General features: G+C 39.7%; 3 protein-coding genes and 1 non-coding gene across 10 annotated transcripts in view; 1 reads left to right on the top strand and 3 right to left on the bottom strand.

The window, feature by feature from the left end:
• The window catches only part of lrp6 (low density lipoprotein receptor-related protein 6), a 49,216-nt gene extending 44,739 nt beyond the window's left edge, over positions 1-4,477 (bottom strand). The window contains exon 1 of one of the 5 annotated variants that reach the window (XR_006053071.1): positions 4,089-4,466. Coding sequence is in view for 4 of the 5 variants with exons in the window: in XM_014330092.2 (XP_014185578.1) it covers positions 4,089-4,143 (55 nt within the window). In the remaining variant the exon portion in view is untranslated. Of the gene's footprint in view, positions 1-4,088 lie in introns of all 5 variants that reach the window. The other 4 variants (XM_014330092.2, XM_005949719.3, XM_014330093.2 and 1 more) reach the window with 4 other exon arrangements.
• A 3,246-nt stretch (positions 4,478-7,723) lies between these two features.
• mansc1 (MANSC domain containing 1) lies at positions 7,724-19,554 on the bottom strand. 3 transcript variants are annotated; one of them, XM_042214729.1, is made up of 4 exons: positions 16,999-19,554; positions 13,969-14,295; positions 12,971-13,111; positions 7,724-10,705 (listed from the first exon to the last, which is right to left on the bottom strand). In XM_042214729.1, exons 2-4 carry the CDS (start codon positions 14,219-14,221, stop codon positions 9,678-9,680), a joined length of 1,422 nt encoding a protein of 473 aa, XP_042070663.1. In that variant the 5' UTR covers positions 14,222-14,295; positions 16,999-19,554; the 3' UTR covers positions 7,724-9,677. The 3 variants fall into 3 exon arrangements, with proteins under 3 accessions (XP_042070663.1, XP_042070664.1, XP_042070662.1); XM_042214730.1 differs by having other exon boundaries at positions 18,835-19,554; XM_042214728.1 differs by having other exon boundaries at positions 18,807-19,550.
• trnat-ugu lies at positions 10,947-11,019 on the top strand. Its single transcript has one exon. It is a non-coding gene; the product is annotated as a tRNA-Thr (tRNA).
• Positions 19,555-20,606: 1,052 nt separating the features above from the next.
• Positions 20,607-23,912, bottom strand: part of cunh11orf98 (chromosome unknown C11orf98 homolog) — a 16,869-nt gene continuing 13,563 nt past the window's right edge. Inside the window, exons 2-4 of the mRNA XM_042214731.1 lie at positions 22,323-22,447; positions 22,149-22,246; positions 20,607-21,684 (exon numbers count right to left, since the gene is read on the bottom strand). Of these exons, the coding sequence (XP_042070665.1) occupies positions 21,569-21,684; positions 22,149-22,246; positions 22,323-22,447 (339 nt within the window). The 3' untranslated portion in view covers positions 20,607-21,568. The remainder of the gene's footprint in view (positions 21,685-22,148; positions 22,247-22,322; positions 22,448-23,912) is intronic.

The raw sequence follows: 23,912 nt of genomic DNA, 5'->3' as shown, positions 1-23,912 counted from the left end.
CTGTGTGTGTAAGGACCACAAATGGCACCTGTTCAGAGACGTGGTGCAGCTGTGAAATCTGTCTCTTTGTTATTACGCTCAGCGTCTATTAGTTTACATTTTGACTGCACAATTGTGAGCTTTTTGTTATGCACAAAAACAACATTGTTTTCTTTTATTTATGGACCATGATTATTTAATAAATGCTGATAATTTATTTTTGAGTAATTTCTTCATATACATCTACGCTGTATGTAAATAAAAGTGCCCGTGTGACATCTGGGACACAGTGTGACTAAGAACTCTCTTTTTGTTCTTAACTTATGGCTTTAAAAAAAAAATCTAGATATATATCTTATATCGCCATCCAGCTAAAAAATATCGAGATATGAATTTTGGGTCATATCGCCCAGCCCTACATCTGAGACAGCACTGCTCTGTGATAGTCATCTCTTGAACCTCTTGAAATGTGGACTGGTTCCCAACAAACACTAATGCAGAACCAGCTCTGTCCCAGCAGCAGAAAAAGTGTTACCCACGCTGTGGAAATATGGTCCAATAAGAGGCCCGCCATCTTCTCAGCAGCCATGCCTCCCCCTTTAGCCTTGATGTTTTCTGTTCAACAACCTGACTGAAGCAGAACGAGCTCTGAAAGCAAGCAGCGCAGTCCAAGCATGACACGGCGTGCTGACGAGCAGCCGGAGACTCTCAGCGGCATCCTGGCTCTGAGCCCAACCCACAATCTGACACATCGAGGCGACCATGAGTCCCACGGCACCCGCTGCCTGCTGGCCTGTTTTCACTCCACTCGAAGGGGGTGGGGGTGGAGGGGGGTTTCCTTCTCCAAATATTTACTGAACCAAGACATCAAAACTTCAATTTCAGGTCCCTCCAGGCTGCTTACAAGCCGAACCGTGCCAGGAGGAAACATGAGGAAATCCGACTCTTGGGACTCGCTGACTGCACACAGAGCTGATGTTTACCTCCATTAATCTGCTGAGCGCGTCTTCACTGACTGACTGACTGTTCTACAAATAGAGACAAATGTCCAACATCAGAGCCCAAAATAATCAAGACACTGCAGACACAGCTGAAAGCTGCAGGTAGTACACGGACTGTGAGCAACCACGCGTGAGGTAAAGACAAAACTGTCAGCCTCAAATTTCAATCTGATAAGTTTACTTCTAAAAAAAAAATGAGCGAATGGGGTTTAATACTATTAGACTTACTTTTCTGAGTTGCTTTTGAGCCTGAACCCATCTTATATCGCAACATCAGTTGGAAAGAACTTAATTTGTTAAGTAAAGTGACTTTCTGCCGTCTCTTATTCACAAGAGGTTAAGAGCGTGTAGCTCAACACGTTTGATCTGGCAGACTTTTTGAAAAATAATCAGAAGATCAAAATGAATCAATGAAAGAACAAACAAAATCCTTCATTTTCAGTGCACGTGATGATCTGAGCTGCGATTGAAGGTTTGGGAGAACCACAAAGATTTTTAAACTCAAACTGGGCGGTCTGAAGTTTGGGAATGTCTGGTTTACAGTGAGGTGTCAAAAAACTGCACTTAAATTATCCTTGGCAGAAAAAGTTAAACAGACAACCTGAACTACGACATCTCAGCCGCTTGGTGAGGTCATCATCCACACAGTGAACAGACGCTCGTCTGATCAGTTCATGGGTTTGACCGTGAAAAGTTACTGTATGATTATTTTAACTCTTCTAACTCAGCAAAGAGCTGGACTTATTTACAGGATCTGTACCCATATGTGTTGCCATATTTTCACAATAGTGGAGATTTGCACGAGTCACCTGCAAGAATTTTACATACCCTGTTTTTCTTTCATTCCTACTCACATTTAAATATAAAGTTGAAATGAAGCTGAAACCTAAACAAAACTCATGAATAATCAAAAAGGGAATTGATGGAGAAATTTCAGGCAGAATATATAATGACTCCGGTATGTGTATGATCTGATCAATAACCACCCAATCATCAGGCTGCCTTACCACCACGTCCCATTTAAGTCGTGAGTCAGAAAAAGAAACTCGAGAATGCAGGTGGTGGGATTAGTTAAACCCAGCTTTTTTAAACTTGGCTATAGTGCTGAACCGCAGCACAGCAGAGAGCAACGTGAACACTCTGAAGCCTCTGTGATCTACATACGTCATTGCTTCATTAATATTTTTAATCCTCAACTTAAACTCATTTTGTAACGAGTTTAGGTTCTTTAGTTTAGTTTTATTCTGTTCATAATGTTTTAAAGATGTTATTAAAAAAACATTAATATTAGATTCATGTCCTTTATAGTGAGTGCTGGCCTAGAACTTGTGCAGAAAATTGTCTTTCTAGCAATTTTTTCTATAATTCCTCGCTCATTATCAATTGCTTTTAATCACATTTTTTATAGCCTTTATTAATAATCTGAGTTTAAATGAGTGTTTTCCGTTGCGTTGGTACAACTTGCTTATTTCAAATAAATATATTTTAATTCCCACTTTTTCTGTCTTTTATATTCCTGATGTACAGTGAATCAATGTTCATTCATCCCAGATGCAGAGTCTATAGAAACAAGTCATAGAAGACAAGAAACAAGATAAAAACTAATCAAATACGCCCCAATCACCATCCCACAAAGTGATAACAACACCAGTGTCTCCACAACAAAGACTGACAAACATGCAGCTCCAAATCTTATATCTGTTAATCCCACTCAGTGTTGGACTTTGAATTCTTGCTGCAATCTGAATTTAACCAACTGTTAAGCATTTGTTCTGGTACTGAAGATCCAGAAATGCTCATTTAAAAGACACTTACACCTTACATTTGTGCTTTGGTCTCATTTTATCCTTAATATATAATAAATTATACATTAAGGACATTGTTATCATCACCGTTTTTTAAACTGTTGCAACAAAAGAAATTACCAAATATAGGACAAAGACAGCATTTTGTATATTTATCTGATTGTCCATTTCTGGTGTAATTTGATAACAAAAATATGGGGAAAATAACTAAATACATAGCAGATAAACCTGATATTTAAAAATATTTGTTTTCCAAATGTTTAACACACATAATTATTGGGTAACAGTTTGACACTGAAATCTGTGTAATGAATATGTGATATGATAAATGAATGTCTCTCACTGACCTATAAACTTTCTTTACATAAGATGGCTTTATGTGTTTTATTTTTCATCCTCTAGTGTTTACTGGATATTATCAGGAGCTCCTCAGACCAAGATGATGATCTGTATGATATCGTAAGTGTGAGATGTACTACACAAATAAAGTTAGCCCTGTTCAGTTGCTGTGATATAGTATTTCTGCTCTATTGCACAGCCGTGCTGTGTAGCAAACACTAAACTAAATTTAACGGAGCATTTTTAATGGCGATGACACCTTCATGAATTTACTTTATTCGGTTTACTTTTCTAAAGAGATCCGCCTCGGACTCATTCTTTACATCCTTTAGATCCAGCTAGCAGTTCGCTTTCATTGTAATCCGAGTTTAGAGGGGTTTTTTTTGCAGTTTTATTGTTTCTTTACTGTCAGATTTATACAAATACATTCATTTCTCACACGTGTCCAGCCGTGTAGCTGCTGTTTTGTGTGTAATACTGTACATTTATTGGCCTTGCTTTTCTTTATTCTGTTCATTGTTATCAATAAAGTTATTTTTCCATGTAGATGGTTTATTAGCTATTAGCTCCCTGATGCTAACCAGCTCGCTCCCTAGCATTTGTTATGCTAACTGCTGTTGAGCCCGATCCAGCCTGTTTTTAAGTTACAAAACACAACAAGGAGCGACCAACTGCGCCAAATACATATTCCCGGGACAAAGGGGTGCGCTGGAAGGGAAGCTGGCGGTGCTGCGAGTAGTCTCTGGTGGGGTATTTTCCAGCTAACAGGGCTGTTTGTGGTTTCTCCTCCAGCAGCAGCAGGCTAAGCTAGCTCGCTCCACTCGGGAGAAATCCGACCCGGAGGCCGAGCTCCAAACATCCACAGAGAAGGGAAAAAGCTCCCCTGGGCTGCTAACAGCACTTTTTCGCGTCTTTTAAGCGAGGGGACGTGTGGGTAAAAGTCGCAGTGTGGACACAAACTCACCTCGTATGAGAAAACAAAAACTACACAACAACAGACTCCGCAGCGCGACACCCATCTTTCTCCCGATTCTCGGCCCAGCCGCGGCGGCTCGTCAGCGGAGTATTCCCATTGCTGCGGCCGCTTCCTTGGCTAAAAAAAAGCGGATTTCCCAGAATATTCAGGTCGATGTTCGGCTCCGGTTCGCATTACACCGTGCCCGCTTCCATCCCGGCTGGCTGCTCGCTAACTGCGTCGGATAAACTCTCGGTGTCTCACATTGTCCTGCAGGAGCTCCGTCGTCTCCTTCCGCTGTGAGAAAGCTGCCCCCCTTCTCCAGCCTCCGCCTCCACCGCCACCTCGCTGCCCGGCTCTCTATTGTTGTTGCGCCTCACAGCCGCTGGTACGCTCACAACACGGAAACGTCCCGCAGAACCGACTTCGAACCCCTACAGAACCCCACCCCCGAACACAGACGTTAACCCCACATTCCCGCGGGACTACTTTATCACACGGACAGGGGCCCCACAAAACAGGGCCCCAATATCATCCAACGGCAGGGGCGTTTCCAGGGGTTTTACATCAGGTGGCACAAGGCAAGGGGGCTCAGGAAATCATTATATACTATATCTGCTTTTTTAAACCAAATTCAGTCATTTGATAAAAAGCTTTTAATCACCTTTGTTTGTTAAATCGCTGCATCACAACATGTATAAAAATCCAAGTCTATGTAATGCCATAAAACATCAGAAGAAACACATTTTCACCAGAAACCCACCATAATCACAGATATAGATGAATCTGACACTTTTATTTGATTTTCACACAAAAAAACCATTATGTGGATTATTAAAACGTGTGAAATCTGATATTGTAAATAAACCTATATAATGTGATAGATTTTACAGCACTTTTGATTCTAAATTTTCTTTCTAAATTTTGGATTTTTACACTTTTTACCTATAGCATCTGATTTCAGGTTTTCTCAGTTTCTTCACACCCTATAAAGTTTACATGTTGCATTTTTCTATTTTTGATTTGCATTTTAATGTTTTTTGCCTTAGAGATGCAAGGTTGAGATGGGCAACAGCAGACAAGAAACAGTGGATAGACATGGAGCTGCCAGGCAGGATGAAGTACATGAAGAGGTGATGGAGAAAAATGATAGGGATAGGCCAAGATGGAGGCAGATAACCTGTGGTCGCCCCAAAAGCGACTTTGAATTTTATTAATTTCATGAAAGTAGCAGCAGTAGCATATAAACAAGAAAATTACTCTGGGATTTATAATTTTTACATCTCAGTGTTCTGTTGATAATAACTTTTTACAATATTATTATTGCTTTATCATTATTATCATTATTATTATTAAGATTTTATTCATGAAACATCAGCCCCAGTTTCAGGTTTCAAACATCAGAAAATGCAAGATTTCTCAAAAGCTTTCAGAAGGAGAAAGTTCAATGGGGATGTGAGGCCTCGGATTACAGAGTACACTTCCTATTTCAGAGTAACAGCTTTTCTAAAACCTCTTGCTCATTTAATAAAGTGTGGATCACTCTCGTCTTATCTAATGAATGTATCTGTGGGAGATGTGGAAGTGAAAGCAGGACTGTAAAATTACAAGCAAGGTGGACGGGACGCAAATGTCCAGCTAAGAGGAAAGGAAAGCATCTCATTTAAAAAATTTCAGGGTTTAATCACCAGGTCAGCAAAACTGCCTCACAGTCTCAGGAATATGAGGTAACTTGTTAGCACATTAACTACCACATACCTGATCACGTGCTTGTCACGAGTTCAACCACAATATACATCACACTATTTGATCGGTGACTGAGTTCATGGGATTGTTCATAGGATGAAATTTCAAGTGCTGAAAAACTCATTTAAGCTCTGTTAAAAACTTGAATCATTTGAGCTTCAGTATCATGAGATAAATCATTACTTGAATAAACTGCACCAATTTATTGTTATTATCTAGATTCAGAGCAACAGGAACAAAATCTGAAACCATGGATGTTTGATCTGTTTAATGATAATTCACTGAATAAAACTTTAAAAGTGCATTCTGGGTAAACTTTCAAGACTCACGTCAGCATGTGTGATCAGTGGCTGCTCCCTGAAGTCAGAGCAAAGGTCTCTTTTTTATCTACATTTGATGCCAGGCTCATCTTTTAGCCACGATTCTTTAGGAGTCAAAATCATTCCTGAAACTGAGCAGATGATCACTTTCTGCCAAGCAGCGTTGACAGCAGCTCTGAAGCACCTGTTGCATAATAAACAGCTTTACTACAAATGTTGAGGTTGTGGACTTCATCAGGGTCATCATAAAACACATTACAGGCAACATTTCAAAGGGTAATAAGGTAAGTATGCTTCTGGTTAGATGTATATGATGTTTGTTATATTTATGATAGCCCCAATGAAGGCCACAAGCAGAAACACATTAGAGTATTAAAGTTTATTTTTATGCAGTCATGACCAAAGGTTTTTCGCAGTGCCACATATTTAGTGTTTTATATACATTTTGCTGTTTCAGTTTTTATCTAGCTTTTTTTTGTACGTGTTTGTGATCTAGTGAAGAACAATGGTAAGAAATCCAGTTTCAAACACTTACAGGAGAGTCAGTGTAATATATGGTTTAAGTCCACTATAGTAAATATTACAGTGCTGAGCAAACATTCTTGATGTGAAGTTTGGGAAGCTTCCTGGCCAAGGATCCAAAATGTTTATTTGATGATCTCGAAGCCTCTTAGTTACCACTTTTATCTTGCGACACAAGACAAAAGAGATCCTGCTGGAAGATCATCAGTCTGAGGATGTTTTGAGTCGAATAGTGATAATCTTGGAACTGTGATAAAGCAGGAGGATCACCATCTAGGGCCCAGAAACTGACAGACAGAAGGGTCGACCCTGTAAACGTTAACTTTTTGCATACATATTAGCCCTGTGCCATATTTACGGCCAATAAAAGTCTTTGAAACTTGTGAAATGCTTATGACTGTTCTTCACTAAATCATAAAAAAAATTTAACCTTCTTCAAAATAATTTTTGTGCAGCATACATAAATATATCTGGAAAAGTGAAAATATAAAAACTTGAAATTTTGAGGAATTCTCAAACAATTCTCAACTGTTTAACCTGCACCAAGAATTTGTCCAAAGTTGGAGCTCAGCTGGACATGATAGAAAAGAAGCTTGATCAAGAACAGCATCGACCAAAAACTCAAGTTTATGAGAAATCTGCACTAACATAAGGCTGAGACCTTTGGGAGTTTGTTTGCAGTTTTTAACAGAGATTAAATGTGGGTTTTTTTTCAGCCCTGAAAGAAGTAAAAATACTCAAAAACTTATAATACAAGTTAGATAAATCTTAACTGTGACAGCAAGTTACTCTGAAAATACACATTGTATGAAGGTAGAAGCATGCATGGCTCCATGATATTTTTGTTGCTGTAATGAACCTGCTCCCAGTTTGGTTAATACAGAACAGTAATAAATGTGATGGTGTGATAAATGTGAAATTTTATTTAATTTGGAACAACTTTACAAGATTAATTTTGATTATTTGTTGGTAGATCACCCAGACGATAAAAAATCACAGTGGTTCTATTTAAAAGCAAACACACTCAAGCAAAAATAAATCTGCAGACTCAGAAACTTTTCAAAAATCAACAGTTTTTTAATCCTTACAAGAACGAAACATCAAAGTTCAAACTTATGCAAAAGCATCACTTCACAAAACAAGACCAAACTATTACCATCCATGTAATTATTGATTAGACAATCAAAGTAAAAATCAGAGCAGTATCAGTGAAAACGCCTTATTGGTGCAGCTTCAGTTTATCGGACTGCTGCTGCTGCCACCTGGTGGTGAAGTGACGCTATAGCAGTCTCGTTTCTGCACATCCAGTACAATACAAACGTCATTATAGGAAAATAGTGCGCAGCAAGTGTCCTCTTACTTATGAAAAAAAATCAGCAGATCATAATCATTAAAAAAAAAAAAAACAGGATACAATAGTGCATCGATTTTCAAAGGATTGCATCCATCGTTTGAATATTTATCCACATGTGAAATACAAAATACAAAAACACCACAGTGAGAGAGTGAGTCTGACATCTACACCGGTCAGGTGATTTAAGAAGCAATCACAGGCTCGTATGGCTGAAGCGTGTGGGAGGAAGAAGACATGCAGGTGTATACACAAAGGGCCCCGCGACCCCGCGGCGAATCAGAAGAAGGCCAGAATCTGAATCAGAGTCCGCTTGTATAGAGTTTCTTCTCGCCAGTCCACTTCAGAAGCTTCCTGAGTTTCTACGAGTAAAAATATTGCTGTTTGTTCTTTGTTCCATCGTCAGCTGAAGTTTTGGACCAATGAGCTTCCCAGCAGAACTCTGAGCTCATCATGTGATCTCAGAGGCCACAGAAGGGCAGTGTTACCGCCTAAAGTCTGAAGGCTGCTTCAAAGTTGCACTATCACTTAATAAGACTTAAAAAGATCAAGTAACAACTGAGGAATTTGTCTCATGAGAAGTCAAATAATCTAAAAACATAAAAGCCCAAAAAATATCTCAAAGTTTGATTTTTTTTTTCACAAAACAAAAACACCTCAAATAAATTCTAAGAATAGTTTTTAAATTAAGAGATATTTTGTCTTCATTGTGAGAACTTTTCAATATAAGTCTACCATTTTTTTCTTTTGTTAACACCAATAACAGAAAAATTAAGGTATGAAGTCCATGATTGGTCTGTGATGAGTTTAAGGAGGCGGAGTCTGAAATGGAATGAGGTTGTCATCTTTGTACTTTACCTACTGACTGTATATAAAAGATGGACATGGTCACTTAAGGTGAATAAAGCTGAAATAATCAACAGTGAAGACTTTAAAAATCATGTGACTGGTGAGTTTGTTGAATGACTTCTTTGTTAGAAAATCTGGAATGGGCGGAGTTTGTTCACTATTGTTATAAACATAAAGTTCAGCTAGCTAAGCCAGCTTAGCTTAGCTTTTACAGGGTTTTTCTTTCCTCAAAATTGGTCTTATGACCATTTTTTTAAAAAAATGATCTCTTTCAAAACCCAAACATATGCAGGAAATTTTGTTTTCAGATGTTAATTGAAATGGCACTCATGAGTTTTTGATAGTGCTAGCTGAAACAGCATGGAGGCCATAATTTCTCTACTTAGAAAAAAAGTTACTAAAGTATGAACACACAGCACCCCTTGGTTTCTCTTTCAGCTTGCCTCCAGTTTTAAAATAGCAACATGGCAATGGTCACAAACCAACAGGTAATATCAATATCTGTGTCTATCTTTTACATAACATTGGTGGTTTGGGTGTTAAAAACAACAGAAAAAAAATGTTGCTAGCAAAGCAGTGCGCTATTTTTTAGAAGATCAAAAAGTGACAGCTGTTTTAAATGCAAAGAAACTAAATATTATGTGTACTCTCCGGCCAATCACAATCCAGTGTTCTCCACAGTATGACAAACCTTTCAGGAGGTGATGTAGGTGCTCCATTATTACGTAACTTTGTGCTATTAAACTAATTGAATAAATTCAATAAATCTCACTGCCCCTCTGGGCTTCCGTCCTTGTAACGTTTTCCTTGTCACACCTCGTAGTGCAGATCATTGAGTTCCAGTCTCGTGTAGTGGCGTCTGTCGAAAGACTCCATTGCTTTGCGGCCTCCAATGGCGAGGGCCATTGTGAGGATGGCAAGCACCAGCACCACAAATGCCACCATGCCGCTTTTCATTGCTCCATGTGCTGCTATCCCTTTGCCTCTGGCAGCACTTGAATTCTGGAGGATGTGGTCAGACTGAACAGCACCTTTGGGGACAATTAAAAGAGTCACCGCGGGCGTTGTCCTGGTGGTGGGCGCCTCAGTGGTGGTGGTAGTTGTTGTTGTGGTAGTGGTGGGAGTGGTTGTTGAAGGAGAAGTAGGGGGTTTTGTGGTGGTAGTTGACGGAATAGTAGTGGTGGTGGTTGGAGGCGTGGTTGTGGTTGTTGTGGTAGTTGTCGTAGTTGAAAGTGTGGTGGTTAGAGGTGTTGTGGTGGTTGGAAGTGTTGTAGTCGTGGTCGTGGTGGTTTCAGTGTTTGGCTGAAATTTTTCGGTAGTTCTGTATTTGGCGTCCTTGTTCATTGTTACAACAGGAAATGAGGTGGTTGGAGTGGTGGTGGGGGTGGTGTTTGGGGTTGTGGTGGGAGTTGAAGTATGAGTTGGCTGGGTGGTGGTGATGCTGATAGGATGAATTTTTCCTTTCCTGGAGGTTTTAGTTTGCTTTTTGGTGGTTTTGTTAGGCTTTTTCATGGAGGTGGTGGAAAGAGGTGATGCTTTTGCAGTGGTGGGTGATGAGGTCACTGCTGCCATTGTGGCAATTATGATGATGGGTGGAGGTGTGGGAGTGGGGGTGGAGGTGGAGGTAGGGGTTGAGGTTGTGGTTGATGGTAAGGTAGTGGTTGTCGGTTGTGTTGTGGTAGTGGTTGTTGTCATTGTGATAGTGGTTGGTGGCATTGTTGTTGTTATACTTTTTGGGGTTGTTGGTTGTGCAGTTGTTGGCGTAGTTGGTGCCAGTGTGGTGGTGGTTGTGATGGTGGTAGTGGTGGAAGGTCTCACAGTGGTTGGATGAAGTAAACCTGTGCAGGAAAGAAAACACAAAGACATAAACTTAAAGATTTGTATAGAATTGTTTGGTCAGCAGGGGGCAGCAAAAATCCACAATCATCCAAAATTCAACACAAACAAGAAAAAGTGAGTTTTAGAAGGCTAAAAAACAATTATACTGACATTTGATCCGATTTGGTAACAACCATTCATGAACGGTTTGGGTTTAGTGGTATGTCACATATTACAGGTGTGTCTCACGCTGACATATAGGGCTCCATAGCTCAGGGGTTAGAGCACTGGTCTTGTAAACCAGGGGTTGTGAGTTCAAATCTCACTGGAGCCTTAACTACATGCCTTCTGTGAAAGAAACATATTGTCTGTTAACTCTCTGGGGAAAAAAACTCCATGACATAAAATATACCCTATCATTTAAAATGTTTGTTCAGGTGCTTGTTAATTATCTTTCATGATACAGGAAATTTGACACATTAATATTTAAAATTATTATTCTTTTATATACAGGTGATAACCTATTCATGATAACCATGATATTTGAAAATAGGACATCAATAATGCACATATATGATAACATTGTATATTATTTGCTAATGTTATGGTTATGGACCTCTATGTAGTTGTATTTTGAGTTTAATTATTCATCCATTCCCTTCCACTTATCTAGTTCAGGGTTGCAGGGGGAGGGTCTGGAGCCTATCCCAGACATGCACAGGGCTAACACAGAGAGACAGTCAACCAGTCGTGATCACATTTGCACCTAAAGTCTTTAAGTCTGCCGTCATTAGCTATGTCTGGGCCCAAACTATGCTGCAGGTCCCTAAGACAAACGATCACTGGGCATTACTGAGAGTTGAAAAACTGTCTAAATTCTTTCATCTGTAATAAAATGATCAACATTACTGCTCTACTAGGGGTAACAATTAAGTTTAACACCCAGGCATTCATGAAAATAGAATTTATGAAATTTAATGGAGTTAGAAGTTAGCAGTGAGTTAGCATCTAAATAGAATATACCATGTTCTGACTGAGATATTTCTGAAAACAAATTAAGACGTACAGCTCTGTTATCACCTTTGCTATCACAGGAAAGTAAACAGCAGGGACGTTTTGTTGGGTTACTGAAGCTTGAATAGCTGGTATATAATGATGTACTAGGTGATCGCTAGCGACACAGCTATATTAGCATAATATAATCATTGACGCTGGAGGACGAACACTAACTTTTTTCCACTCAATAAAAGGTAACGTGAGGGTTCCCGATGGTTAGGGACAAATGCAATCGCATGGCAGGATGCTGTAAATGGACCAAACTTCAGTCAGGAGAACAACTGAGATAATCCATCCACAATACGCGGTTAGTAATTAATATACTGCTGCACTGACTGGGTTGTAGTTACATCGCAAGGTTTTAAAAACTGTGCTTTAAAATTAATAGCAGTAATAAAAATTGAGAGGCTGACAGTGATCACTGACTGTTTTTAGGGGCTTTTTTGGGATTAGATAGAACAAGATGAATCTCGTTAAAATGACTCTAACGCCATAACCGCATTAACGCAGCAAATCTCTGTTAGCGAGTTAGCACGGATCGCCCCGTGCGTGGGGTTGCATGGCACTAACACGTTAACGAGCTAAACGTGTTAATGCGTTGTCGCCGTGCAGCCCCACACACGGGACGATCCGCGTTAACTCGCTAACAGAGATTTGCTGCGTTAATGCGGTTATGGCGTTAACGTCATTTTAACGAGATTAACGCTGACAGCACTAATTAAGACATTAAAAACACAACAGCCTTATTAAACGCAGAGTAGTTTGGACCCGGAAGCAGGATTCATCACAACATCACTTAAAGACCGGATTTAGAATGACCAATCAACCTAACCCCACTAATTGCATGTCTTTGGACTGTGGGAGGAAGCCCTGGAGAAAACCTATACAAACTCCACACAGAACGCACAGCCAAAAATGTGTGTGGGGAGGGTAATTGATTAACGTGACTGATCTTCCACAGGTATCAACATAATATCATTATCATTAATTTTGCTTTTGTTTTTGTTTTTTAATAATAATGAAGTGAAGATCCTACGGTGAAAAATGAAAACTATTTTCTAAACTAATCAATAATACTTCTAGTTTTGGCTTAAATTTACTTATTAAAAATCTTCAAGAATCCGAAGCTGAATGTATGCAAAGCTGGGTCACTCATGTCTTTGTTCATCATGCATTTAATCATGATTATTAAAGTCATTTTCTGTGTTTACAATGAGTATCTGACGTACCTTTGTAGATGTCATAGGTGTTGATGCCCTCCTGAGCCTTCGTTAAAGGACAGTCCTGCTCCATCTGACAGTGGAACAGGAAGCAGTTCTCATCACCAGCGTGTTTGTTCCCGTTGAAAACCACCATGTTGCATTTAGCACCTTCAGAAACACAAAGTTAGTTTTTTCCTTTCACTTTTTTGAGTCACAGTTTTTGGCTTATAGTGGTCTGCTGTGACCTTTGAGACTGATGAGCCTACTATAGAGAAACTGTGATATATCCCACGGTAGCGATGCTTACAGGAAAAAAAAAAAAACACTGACCAAAAACCAGATATAGTCTTTAGATGGTTACATGTGGCCGTCAAAGCCAGTAACCTGGGTTATACTTTCTCTGACTAAATTAGGTATACATGACGAAACAAGAAGAGCAGCTCCCCTTTAATGAAGCTTTGATTTTTCTTATGTCTGGTTTTGAAGGTAAATATTTAAATTTACAATCTGCACAAATTACCCAAAACTTTCACCACCAGGGCCAGCGTGACCTCAGTTCTCAGGCTTTCCTCAGCACTATACAAAGGTATCTTGGACATACAGTCATTGCTGTTGTTTCTATAGATCCTGGTGATGATTTTGCAGGGGTGTAAATGGATGGAATGAGCATAGGGTGGCACCAGCCCACCATTTATAATTGGTCCCCACAGACGCTGCTGGCTTTTGTAAATTTCCTTAAGTAATGCTTTTTAAAGCTGTACTTCTTACTGAAGTACACTATTTCTATTTTATGCTGCTTCCACTTCTACCAGACTTTAGATGCCAGTACATTACTTTATACTCCATACCATTTATTTTAAAGCTTTAACTGGATTAGTATTATCCAATAATATTATGGATAGACTAATGAGTGCTTTTACTTTAGCTACATGCTTCATGCTTCATGGTTCAGACACAGTTTTTTTTAAACATATCTTTAAAAAACATAACCTTTGACCCCCATGTTCCCCATTCACTCTGCTCACCTGGTTTGACTTCCTCTGAGCAGCAGGCGAGGACGCAATCCCGCTCAGAGTGGACCACCCGGGCATCCATGGCTGTTGTCGGTCTGTTTAGCGACAGCCTGACGTCGACTATGGCGCTCTGGTGCTGCCTGGAGAAACACGTCTCCGGTTCCAGTGCTGACACGGGAAGTGATATCATCACTATGAATGTGAAAGCAGCGTAAACGAACAGCATGAGCGTCCCCAAGGGTCGTTCAGAGGTGGGAGGGGTCATGGCTGCAGTGGGCGTACTCAGATCAGAAAGGCCTCGGTGTGCAGAGCAGGACAGCAGAAATCCACAGAGATGAACTGCAGAGCACAAACCCACTGTTATTAAAGTTTAATCAATGATATCATCACTTTAAGTGTTTCACAGCAAACACTCAGAACAACAGAGGCAAGATGACACTGAACGAGAAAAAAGGGCAGGAAACGTCAGGTGGATTTTTTTGGAACCATTGTTTTAAGTCAAACCTTTTAGTACATCTTATTAAGTCTTTCTTGGACTTTGTCTGAGACTTCAAACCCTTGTCAGGATGTCTCAGAGTCCCAGATCTGTCTTGGACCACAAAGAGAGCAAAATTAGATCTGTGGAGAGAAAATAGAAACCTAAAAATGGAAGCTGTTCCTGAAGGAGGTGGCGGGGCAGCTTCTTTTTTTAGATTACTACTGAACGAGGTCAGAAAGATGTTTGAATCAGAGAGAAAAATGTGGTGGAAGAAGCATTCAGACCGCTAATCTAAAGATATTCCAGCGCTGCATCAAAATTAAGGAAAAGGAAAAGAGGCCACACCTCTAATAATGGAAACTTTAAACCTACAGAGACCACAGCAGGCTGTACATTTAATATGAGAGTCTTTGGGGATTGACGCACTGTTGGGGCCTGAGCTAAACATTAGAGCAGCGGTCCCCAACCCCCGGGCCTCGGTCCGTACCGGTCCGTGTGAGTTGAGGCTCAGGTGTGAAATGTATAGTTTTCAGGGTTTTTATCGGTTTTCAGCATTATTTTGTTATCGTTTTTATCGTTTACTCGGTTTTCCTGGGTCTTTTCATGTGTGTTATGAATAAATTTTCTTTTTTTCGGTACCAGTACTAGTTTTATTCTGTTGTATTTATCCGCGACACCTAAAGGCCGGTCCATGAAAATATTGTCGGGCATAAACCGGTCCGTGGCGCAAAAAAGGTTGGGGACCGCTGCATTAGAGGAATCATGTTTTCAGTGTTTCATTTTTCCACTCCAGTGGTTGACGCTTACAGACAGAAGTGCAAAAATCTTTTACATAAATTGTTGTGACTGAAAATCTGACATAGATCCTTAAAGAGGGCCCATTCTGCTTCACCTGACATCCTGCATATATATTTCCTGTTCCAGCAATGGTACATGTTCATAAGGCTATTTCAAGTCACCACATGGTTGTAGATCAGGTTCATTCAGCTGTGTATTTCAAAGGTGGATGCTTACAGAACAGGTCAAATATAAAATGCACCTGTCGCACCGCATCACATTCTTTAAGGGTATAACCGATCCATCCCCACTGAGTGGTTTTAAAGTGCATCCTGCATCCAATACTGTATGTCACATTCATCTACAGTTAATGTTTAACCAGACCAGTGTGAGCGATGGTTTAGCTCACTGGGTAGAGCAGGTGATCTATGTCCTGTGGGGCTAATGCAAAGACCCAAGGCTTTTTGCTGCATGTCTTGTAGTTGTCGTAGCGTTCCTGTCTTTTCGCCATTGTTTTACTGCAATAAAAGCTACCCCCCCCCAAAAAAAAAGAAAAAAAGAAAATTTATGTCCACACAGCAGTCCTATGTGTCTTGATTAAGAATGGCTCAGAGGTTCCTGACAGTGTTGCTGGACTCCATCCAGAGTAAACATCTAGTTAGACACCATTTTTTTTGAAGATAGAGTCGAGTACCATAACCTCAGTTTTGTCATCCAGGCCTTTAAGTCATGCCTGTAATTTAACTAGCTGATTTGTTTCATGGTTAAATACAGCTGGGTGTCAGCTGCATAGCACTAAAAATGTTAGCAGCACTTTTTAAAAATAATATTGCACAAGACAATCAAAGGATCTACGAATCGATGAAGTCATCAAAACTTAGAGAGCCCCTGATTAGACTGATGAGGACATCAGAAGCCCCTTAAAGGTGGATTTCACCATATTTAAGTTTTTCTATACTGCTAAGATGGTAGAAAAGAGGACTGTGATTACATATTACTCCTTACAGCTCTTATTAACTCAGGTGTTATCTGTGATGAGGTAAACATTAACCTCACGTCACAAAGTGTTCTACATCCTGATTATCACGTTTACTCACGGGGAGTGTAATCGAAAGATTCTGAGAACACGTCCATTACCACTTACACTGTGCACTCCAACCTCAACCTCTGTTTCAAACTGCCTTGATGTTCATGTGAAAGATCATTACAGGTGAGGAGGTTTAGAATTAGACCCTATACAGTATGATACTGTGTGCACTTTTCCTGTAGCATCCTGAGGCGTCTCGTGGAGAATCCTGGAAGTAAACCAGGTGCACATTTTCGCATTGAGTCTCCAACTGACTTTTGTCATGTGCAAGCGGGCATTTATTTCTAAAACACATCAAATTCACTTTGTATTTCCTGTTTGTCACTTCCTGCCCACTTCTGCTCCGTGCAGCCTGATGCAGAGCCTATTAAAAAGTACACCTGACGTGACTTTAGGCTGCTGCTGGGATGCTTCTCTGTGGTGTGTCTGCTAAGCACATTAAAAACGCAGTGTTTTTGGCTACATAAGCAAAATTTACACTCATCTTTTTTTACCACATTTGCTTTACTGTGATCTCATCCACGTCCTCAAAAATTTAAATATAGTTGAAAGATCATCGTTTGGATTTGGTGGAATAAATCCAGCTCCCATTGCACAAGTACAGAAGATGAAGAGGACCTTGTTTCCATGTACAGCCTACTTAACACGTTAGTTTGTATAAAGAGTTTTGAGTATTTAATAATTAAGAGCAGAAACTCACCGTGTGAACAGTCCTCCTTTAGATGCTCAGCAGCTCTGTGGGTCCACAGTCCACAGAGCAGGACTTTAGCCTGTTTTTCTGCTACAGCTGCTCTCCTATCAGCTTTACAGCTGCTGTTATCTGAGCCACTATCAGACAGATTAGTGCTCCTTATTCACGACAACATGATGACCCTGTTTTTATGTCAGCATCGTCCTCTACTCAACAGGAACCCTCAGCATGAACTTTTACTCACAGCAGTTTAACCCTCATTCTCCATCTTCCCTGTGCTAATGTGTTATACTAGCTTAACCATGAGTCTGTAAGTAGCCACCAGGCAGCACATCATTATATGTCAACTAACTCGACTTCACTAACTCCAAATATGACTTCATCTTTTTAGAAATCCACATCAGAACGTGGTATATAATCTCGCTAGTCCTCGTTTTAATGGGTGCTTGGATGAACCTTTCCTGTAACATCTGGGAGGACTGTCATGGTGATCATTTTATTAGTTTTTTTTTTTTTTTTAGAAAGAGAAATTCTAACAAACCAGAGTTAGAGGTGAGTTTAATCTCTATATATTTTATGTTTTTTAATTTAGTCTTTAATTTCGTAAAATCTGCAACAAAGTTAATTAAAAACATAAGAATGTCATGGGGTGTATTCTTCCATGTCATATACAGCCTCCTCACATACTATCATGTCCACATAAAAGCCTAAAGAAATCAACAACAATTTCACAACCTGTCGAGCTATCTTACCACTAAATCAGGAAAATAACTCACTATGCTTATAGTCTACAATAAGGCTGTAATCAACTAAAACTAGCACAGAGCTTAACAAAATGCATCATTGATGTAAAAGCAGAATAGTGATGTAATAACCTCACAGAGCCGGTTTCATGACTCTGACAACATGACAACTCAGGGGCTGTTCGGGCATGTTCACTAAAAAAAGTAAAAGGAGAAGAAGTAGTTTTAATTTTTAACTAATGTCTTCTTAGTCTTAGTTCACTGTAATAAACTTTAGTCTGACATTAAACTTCAATAGAGTTTAAATAAGTGAGTTTAGGGCTAAGTGTAAATTACCTGCATGGCTAAAAGTTGCTACCTGAAAAATGAATAAATAAAAAAGTCCAATTTTAGAGATCTAAAACCTGAACCTTATTAACAGTATAAAAAGCCAAAACTGTGACTTCTGTGATACTTTTCTGATTTCAGACTATAGTTTCAAGTTTAACTAAATAAAACTCAAAGATCTTTTTGTAAATTTTGCCTGTTATTAGAATCAGACTTGCCAATCACAAGTCATTAGCCCATGAGCCAAAAACTGCGACAGTGAAAAAGCTCAAGCTCCAGCAGCTATTCCATCTTTTATATAAAATCTATGATTGAGGCACTGACTCCATCCATACATCACATCAACAGCAGAACACAGGATGACGTCACACAGATATCCCAGCTGTTATTAAGAGAGGAAATAAACGTCAATTTATAACATGGGAGTCTATGGGGACTGACTCTGTGGAGCCCCTGCTGGACGTCAGAAGAACTGCAGCTGTTGTTCTCTCAGCTCCTTTTGGATAATAAGAACTTGAGAGCACCTGCCCGGGCTGAGCCTGAGCTCAAGGCCAAAAATCTGTAATAAAGTGTGTAATAAATGAAATGCGCTGCACACATGACCGCATCTATAAGCTGGAGTCTTAGCACGAAGCTAATGTGTTGCTGCACACAGCACCTGCCCTTCAAACCTGCCCTGTACTGGTTTTACTGGTGCGGTAATGGAGCCTAATTGGGACACGAAGCGGCCGAAATGCGTTTTGTTACCTGAGCGGTCAGCGGGGACACAGATTACCTCGGCGCCGCCTCCATCGTCCCTCCGGCGGTCAGTGCGATGTGATGTGATGAGTCGGTGTTTGTTCAAACCAGCTTAGTTCCAGTAAGAAGCCTCAGCCGTCCCGACAGGACATGATGCTCAAACAAAAAGAAGGCAGAGGACGCGTTTCTGTTGTCTTAATAACGAACCCGGCTGTTCTCCGCCTGCAGAGGATGGAGGACGTTACATGATGGCTGGTGCGGAGGATCTGCTGCTTGTCTCCTGAGTCTGACCCATTTTAGTCTTTGTCCTCTGGTAGGGGGAGGGAAGGAGCCTGCATCCCCAATCTGAGGCTCACTGCCGTCTGATGTTCCTCCAAAAGCCGGAAAAATATCAGAGAAACAGCCGGAGAAACCGGACACAAAGAGCTTCAGATGTTTCAATAAAGACACAGTTTATATAAGAGCTCCATACGGAGCCTCATCAATAATTAAATCTGATCATGAACAAAACATCTGAGAGAAAGGATGCCAGCGTGAAGCGGATCAATAGTTTATAAAGCCTCCAACACGTATGGAAGACCATTAACGCCTCTAAAACATTACAAAAACAACATAGGTGTAAATTCGACTGAATTTATGGAAGCCCATAAAGACATTAGAGCTTAAATAATAAATAAAACAATTGCAGTAAGTCAAAATCTGGACAACAAATTTTGAAACATACGGAAGCCCAATATACCCCCCTGAAAAAAATTCAACTAATGGGATGTATAAATAGTAAATAAAAATAGATAATGTAAGCTTATTTGAAGCCTTCAAATAAAATGAAAAAGTAAAACAAAACTGACCCTAATATCAAAATCATGGAAGTGCATTAAAGATCAAGAATAAAAAAATTAGATAAAAGAAAAAAAATACCTGGTTGTGGAGGGCTAGTGCCAGTTACAGCTGTTATGGGGTGGGGTACACAATGGATGGATGAATGGACTTAAATGGAAGCGCAATACAACCCTATAAGTAAAAACAAATAATGAGAACTCCCTGGAGCTTTCTGAAAACATTTTATTATCTATCTATCTTTCTTAAGAATATGGGGATATATTAATATTTAAAACAATATTATTTAATTTTTAATAAGTTTGGAAACCCATTAAAGCCCTTTGATAATAATTGAATTGCAATGATGAACACAAACATCTAGAATTAACTGGACTAAATGTTTGGACTTACTAAAAGGTCAAAAAGACAAAACGTTTATAAACAACTCTCCAATAAATAAATAAATAAAGTATATCAGAACTATGGAGGCTCATTAATTCTGAAAACATTTAATTGTATATATTTTTATACACAGTTCATAGAACTCATGAGAGAAAATATTTCTTAAAATAAACTCGAATTAACCACCTAGAAAAACTTGTTAAAACATGACTTGACATATAGAAGCTCATCAAAGTATGTCAGAAAACACAAATAGTGACATACGTAAAAAAAACAAAACAAAGCACAATACCTTTAAGCATGGAAACCTATGATGTTATTTCCCAATAAAAAAACATCCATCCATCCATTCGCTTCCGCTTATCCTTTTCAGGGTCGCGGGGGGCGCTGGAGCCTATCCCAGCTGTCATAGGGCGAGAGGCGGGGTACACCCTGGACAGGTCGCCAGTCTGTCGCAGGGCCAACACACAGGACAGACAACCATTCGTCACTCACATTCACACCTAGTGGCAATTTGGATTAACCAATTAACCTATCCCCACAAGTGCATGTCTTTGGACGTGGGAAACATAAGTGCAAAAAACAACGAGGATTTATCAGGTCTTTATTTGAATAACGTGTCAGAAATGAACATAGTTTGTGTTAAACTGTAACAAAATTTTCTTTCAACATAAACTGCTGAAGAGCCAAAATGAGTTTTAATGTGCAGTTTACATTTGAACCTGGATGTTCCCATCAAGCACAAATGTTTACCAAACTGTGTCAGGAAAATATTTATGAACCAACAACTAAGAAAGGTTAAAAAAAATCTGAATTATTATATAATCTAAATAATGAATAGAAACTTCTGATGATGTATAAAAGTTTAATGAACTAGGTGGAACAGAAGGTTAAAGGTCAAAGCTCATGACCCATTTAATTAAACAAGCTTACAAGATGAATGCTGTAACAACCACAGGTCCAAATGTTGCCCTCAAACTCTGCAGGTGCTGCGACGCTAACAGAGATATAAAATAAAAACCCAATCACATATGGAAACCCATTTCTGCCAAAGAACAAAATGAAAGTGTAAAATGCCTTTGGTTAGTCAAAAATTACAACAATATCTTCAGACAGTAAATTTAAAACAATTTCATATTTTTTCATATTTTTGCCAGTGAAGTTACATTTTTAATTCTCACAAAACTTTTACACCATAGAAAGACATTTGGTCTTTTCACTAACATACTAATGTAACTTAAAACAACCTCAAGTTTTTTGTGTAAATGATTGATTAAAGCTGTTTTGGTTAAGAATCTGCAAAAGATCAAATAAAAATAAAACAGTGTGAGCCTCAAACAAATTCAGATTTATTTACAACTAAAATAAAAGCAGCTCAATTAATATTTGAGGGGAAACATTTTTGGCAGAAAGGGGCTTCCATGTCAACTGTTGTAGTTTTTTCTTCTGCAGAAACAAACTACAGGACGGACGTCCTTATTGTCCATTAGTCTCAAAGTTGAGGCGCCGGCATGGACGTCTGAGCAGGGACTCATAGTGCAGACATATCTTCATTCAACATCCACCATCTCTACATCGTCCTGGCATCCGGACGCCTTCTTGTTCTTCTTCTTGGTCTGAGCTGATGAGGTGTTGTGCTTCTTCTGTGGTGCTGCTGTTGATTCCACTACAGAGAGACGAATGATGAGCAATTTTATTTTAGTGTCATAAAAAAAAAGGAGAAAACTTTCATAATTTTGCATTGCCACAGTCTGCAGTTTTCCAAGAAGAGTTAAATTACGAAGACTGGAAATAATAAAAACAATGCATCCCAAATGCTTTACCTATTTGTTAAGGTTATCTTATGACTGCATGAGAGTTTTGTTCTTGGGATGTTACATTTTTCCAATTTTTCCATACACACCCAGAGCGTATGTAAATTTTCATCCATGCCCAAATTCAAAATAAGATTAATTAATGTAAAGTAATAAACGGAGCAATCCCAACTGGTCTTTCATATGTTTAGGTCTAAAGCTTAGTGGACCACACAGGTCTGGAAACCAGAGCTGCACACTAACACCGACTGAAGTACCTGAGAGATGCTGAAAACACTTAAGGAGAGAGTCAGTCAGAAGGTTTGGCACTCTTTACCTTCCATAGAGGCCTTCTCCTTCTGCTGGTGTTGCAGCTGTTTAATGAGCTTCCTCTTCTTCTTCCCTGACAGCGTGATGTTGGCTCTCGGACTCGTCCTGATGGGACAGAAAATGTCACAACACGCTGCGGCCATGAGAAGGTGGAGGAAGGAGGGGGTCAGCTGACACTCACCTTCTCTTCTTCAGGTGATGGATGGTGATGAGACCTTCATCCACCACAGCTCCCACGATCTGATGCCGCTTCCTCTTCTCACGGCTCAGAACTCGCCGGCGCTTGAAAAGCTTCTTCCCCAACTCCTGCAAGAGAACCACGACACGTTCAAGGAAGGCAGAAACACTCGAGTGTTTAGAGCTCCTTATCAGATATGAAGGAACAAACAACAACAGCTGAAACATATCCAGGCTTTCTTTGAATTAGCTGACTCAAACAACTTAAACTCAGAGAAAATGCAGATCTGAAACAGACGGTTAGAATCTAAATCAGGGGTAGATGAGAACTGGGTGAAAAATGCTCTGTGGGATATTTTGTTCTGAAAGTTGGAGTTGACATTCTGAGGACATAGTAATAAGTGTTTCTTTTCACTGAGCTCCATCTACTTCAGTCACACTTTATCACACAAGAAAAGCTACAGAGAAACGACCCAACAGGTTGTGTTTATGAAACATCTGCAGCAGAGAGTGATGTACATAACCCAATGTAATCAAGACACAGCCACAGTTTGTTATTGATGCATGTAATGTAATCACACTTGAAGCAGGTGGTAAATAAATCAGTATGTGTCTTGCAGCAGATTTAAACTGAAACCACAAAGTTAGGTTTAAAGTGTTAGCAGCTACACTGGAAACCAACAGAGTTTTAAAAAGTTTCCATTTTCCTGTAAATGGGGACCGCTGATCTTGATGATAGACACTGGACATGGTTGCCACAGTAGAGTGAGTCTTCCACAAGTGATTTGTGGTTGTATCACATTTAATATGGCAGACAACTCTCAAGTAATATGCATATGACGCCGTAAACAGATGATCAGTTCTTTTTCTTCAGTGAGAGAACTGCAAACTGCAGATGAAGTATTCAAACTACGAACACAGTAACAACAGCACATATAGTTTTTTTGTTTTTTGTCCTGGCATTCATCCATCCATTGTCTTCCTTATCCTATTCAGGTCGCTGGGGTGGAGCGGGCTGGAGCCATCCAGCTTCCATAGGGCTGAGAGGCTGGGTACACCCTGGACAAGTCGCCAGTCCTGTGCAGGGCTCACTTTTCTGGCAGTTTAGCTTAAATAATCTTAACATGTTGTTGTTGTTTTACTGCACTTTTTACTGTTTTCACAGACTGATTGTAACACCAGCGTCAGTTTATAAAGAGAGAAAAGTACCATTGACCAGAACTGAGTTTAGCTCCACAACAGACACGGTTTCTCACGTGACCCGCTTGGAAAACGTAACTGTCCATTGATGGCTTAAAAGGATTTTTCCACCAGGCTGTGGAAGAGAGACCTGAACATACTAACGATTACTTCAAAGTTTAAACCTGCAGCTGTGACATCTGCCATGTAGAAATTAACAGCCATAAAAATAATAATTTAAGCCATTAGAGCACCTTTGCTGCTTCTGGTTACTGTATAATCTATTCTTCTTAGAGCTGTAGCTGTTGTTTGTCTCGTGACGTTTCGATCGATGCAGTTTACTTGCCGTCCACAGGGTGTCCCAGTTTCCTGAAGTTACAATGCGCTCCACTAACAAAGGGATTGCACCAACACT

The sequence above is a fragment of the Haplochromis burtoni genome, unplaced genomic scaffold (genome assembly GCF_018398535.1).
Source record: "Haplochromis burtoni strain Fernald_Lab_line unplaced genomic scaffold, NCSU_Asbu1 Contig_607, whole genome shotgun sequence".
In the NCBI taxonomy this organism is placed as follows: domain Eukaryota; kingdom Metazoa; phylum Chordata; class Actinopteri; order Cichliformes; family Cichlidae; genus Haplochromis; species Haplochromis burtoni.
This window is presented reverse-complemented; position numbering and strand designations above follow the sequence as displayed.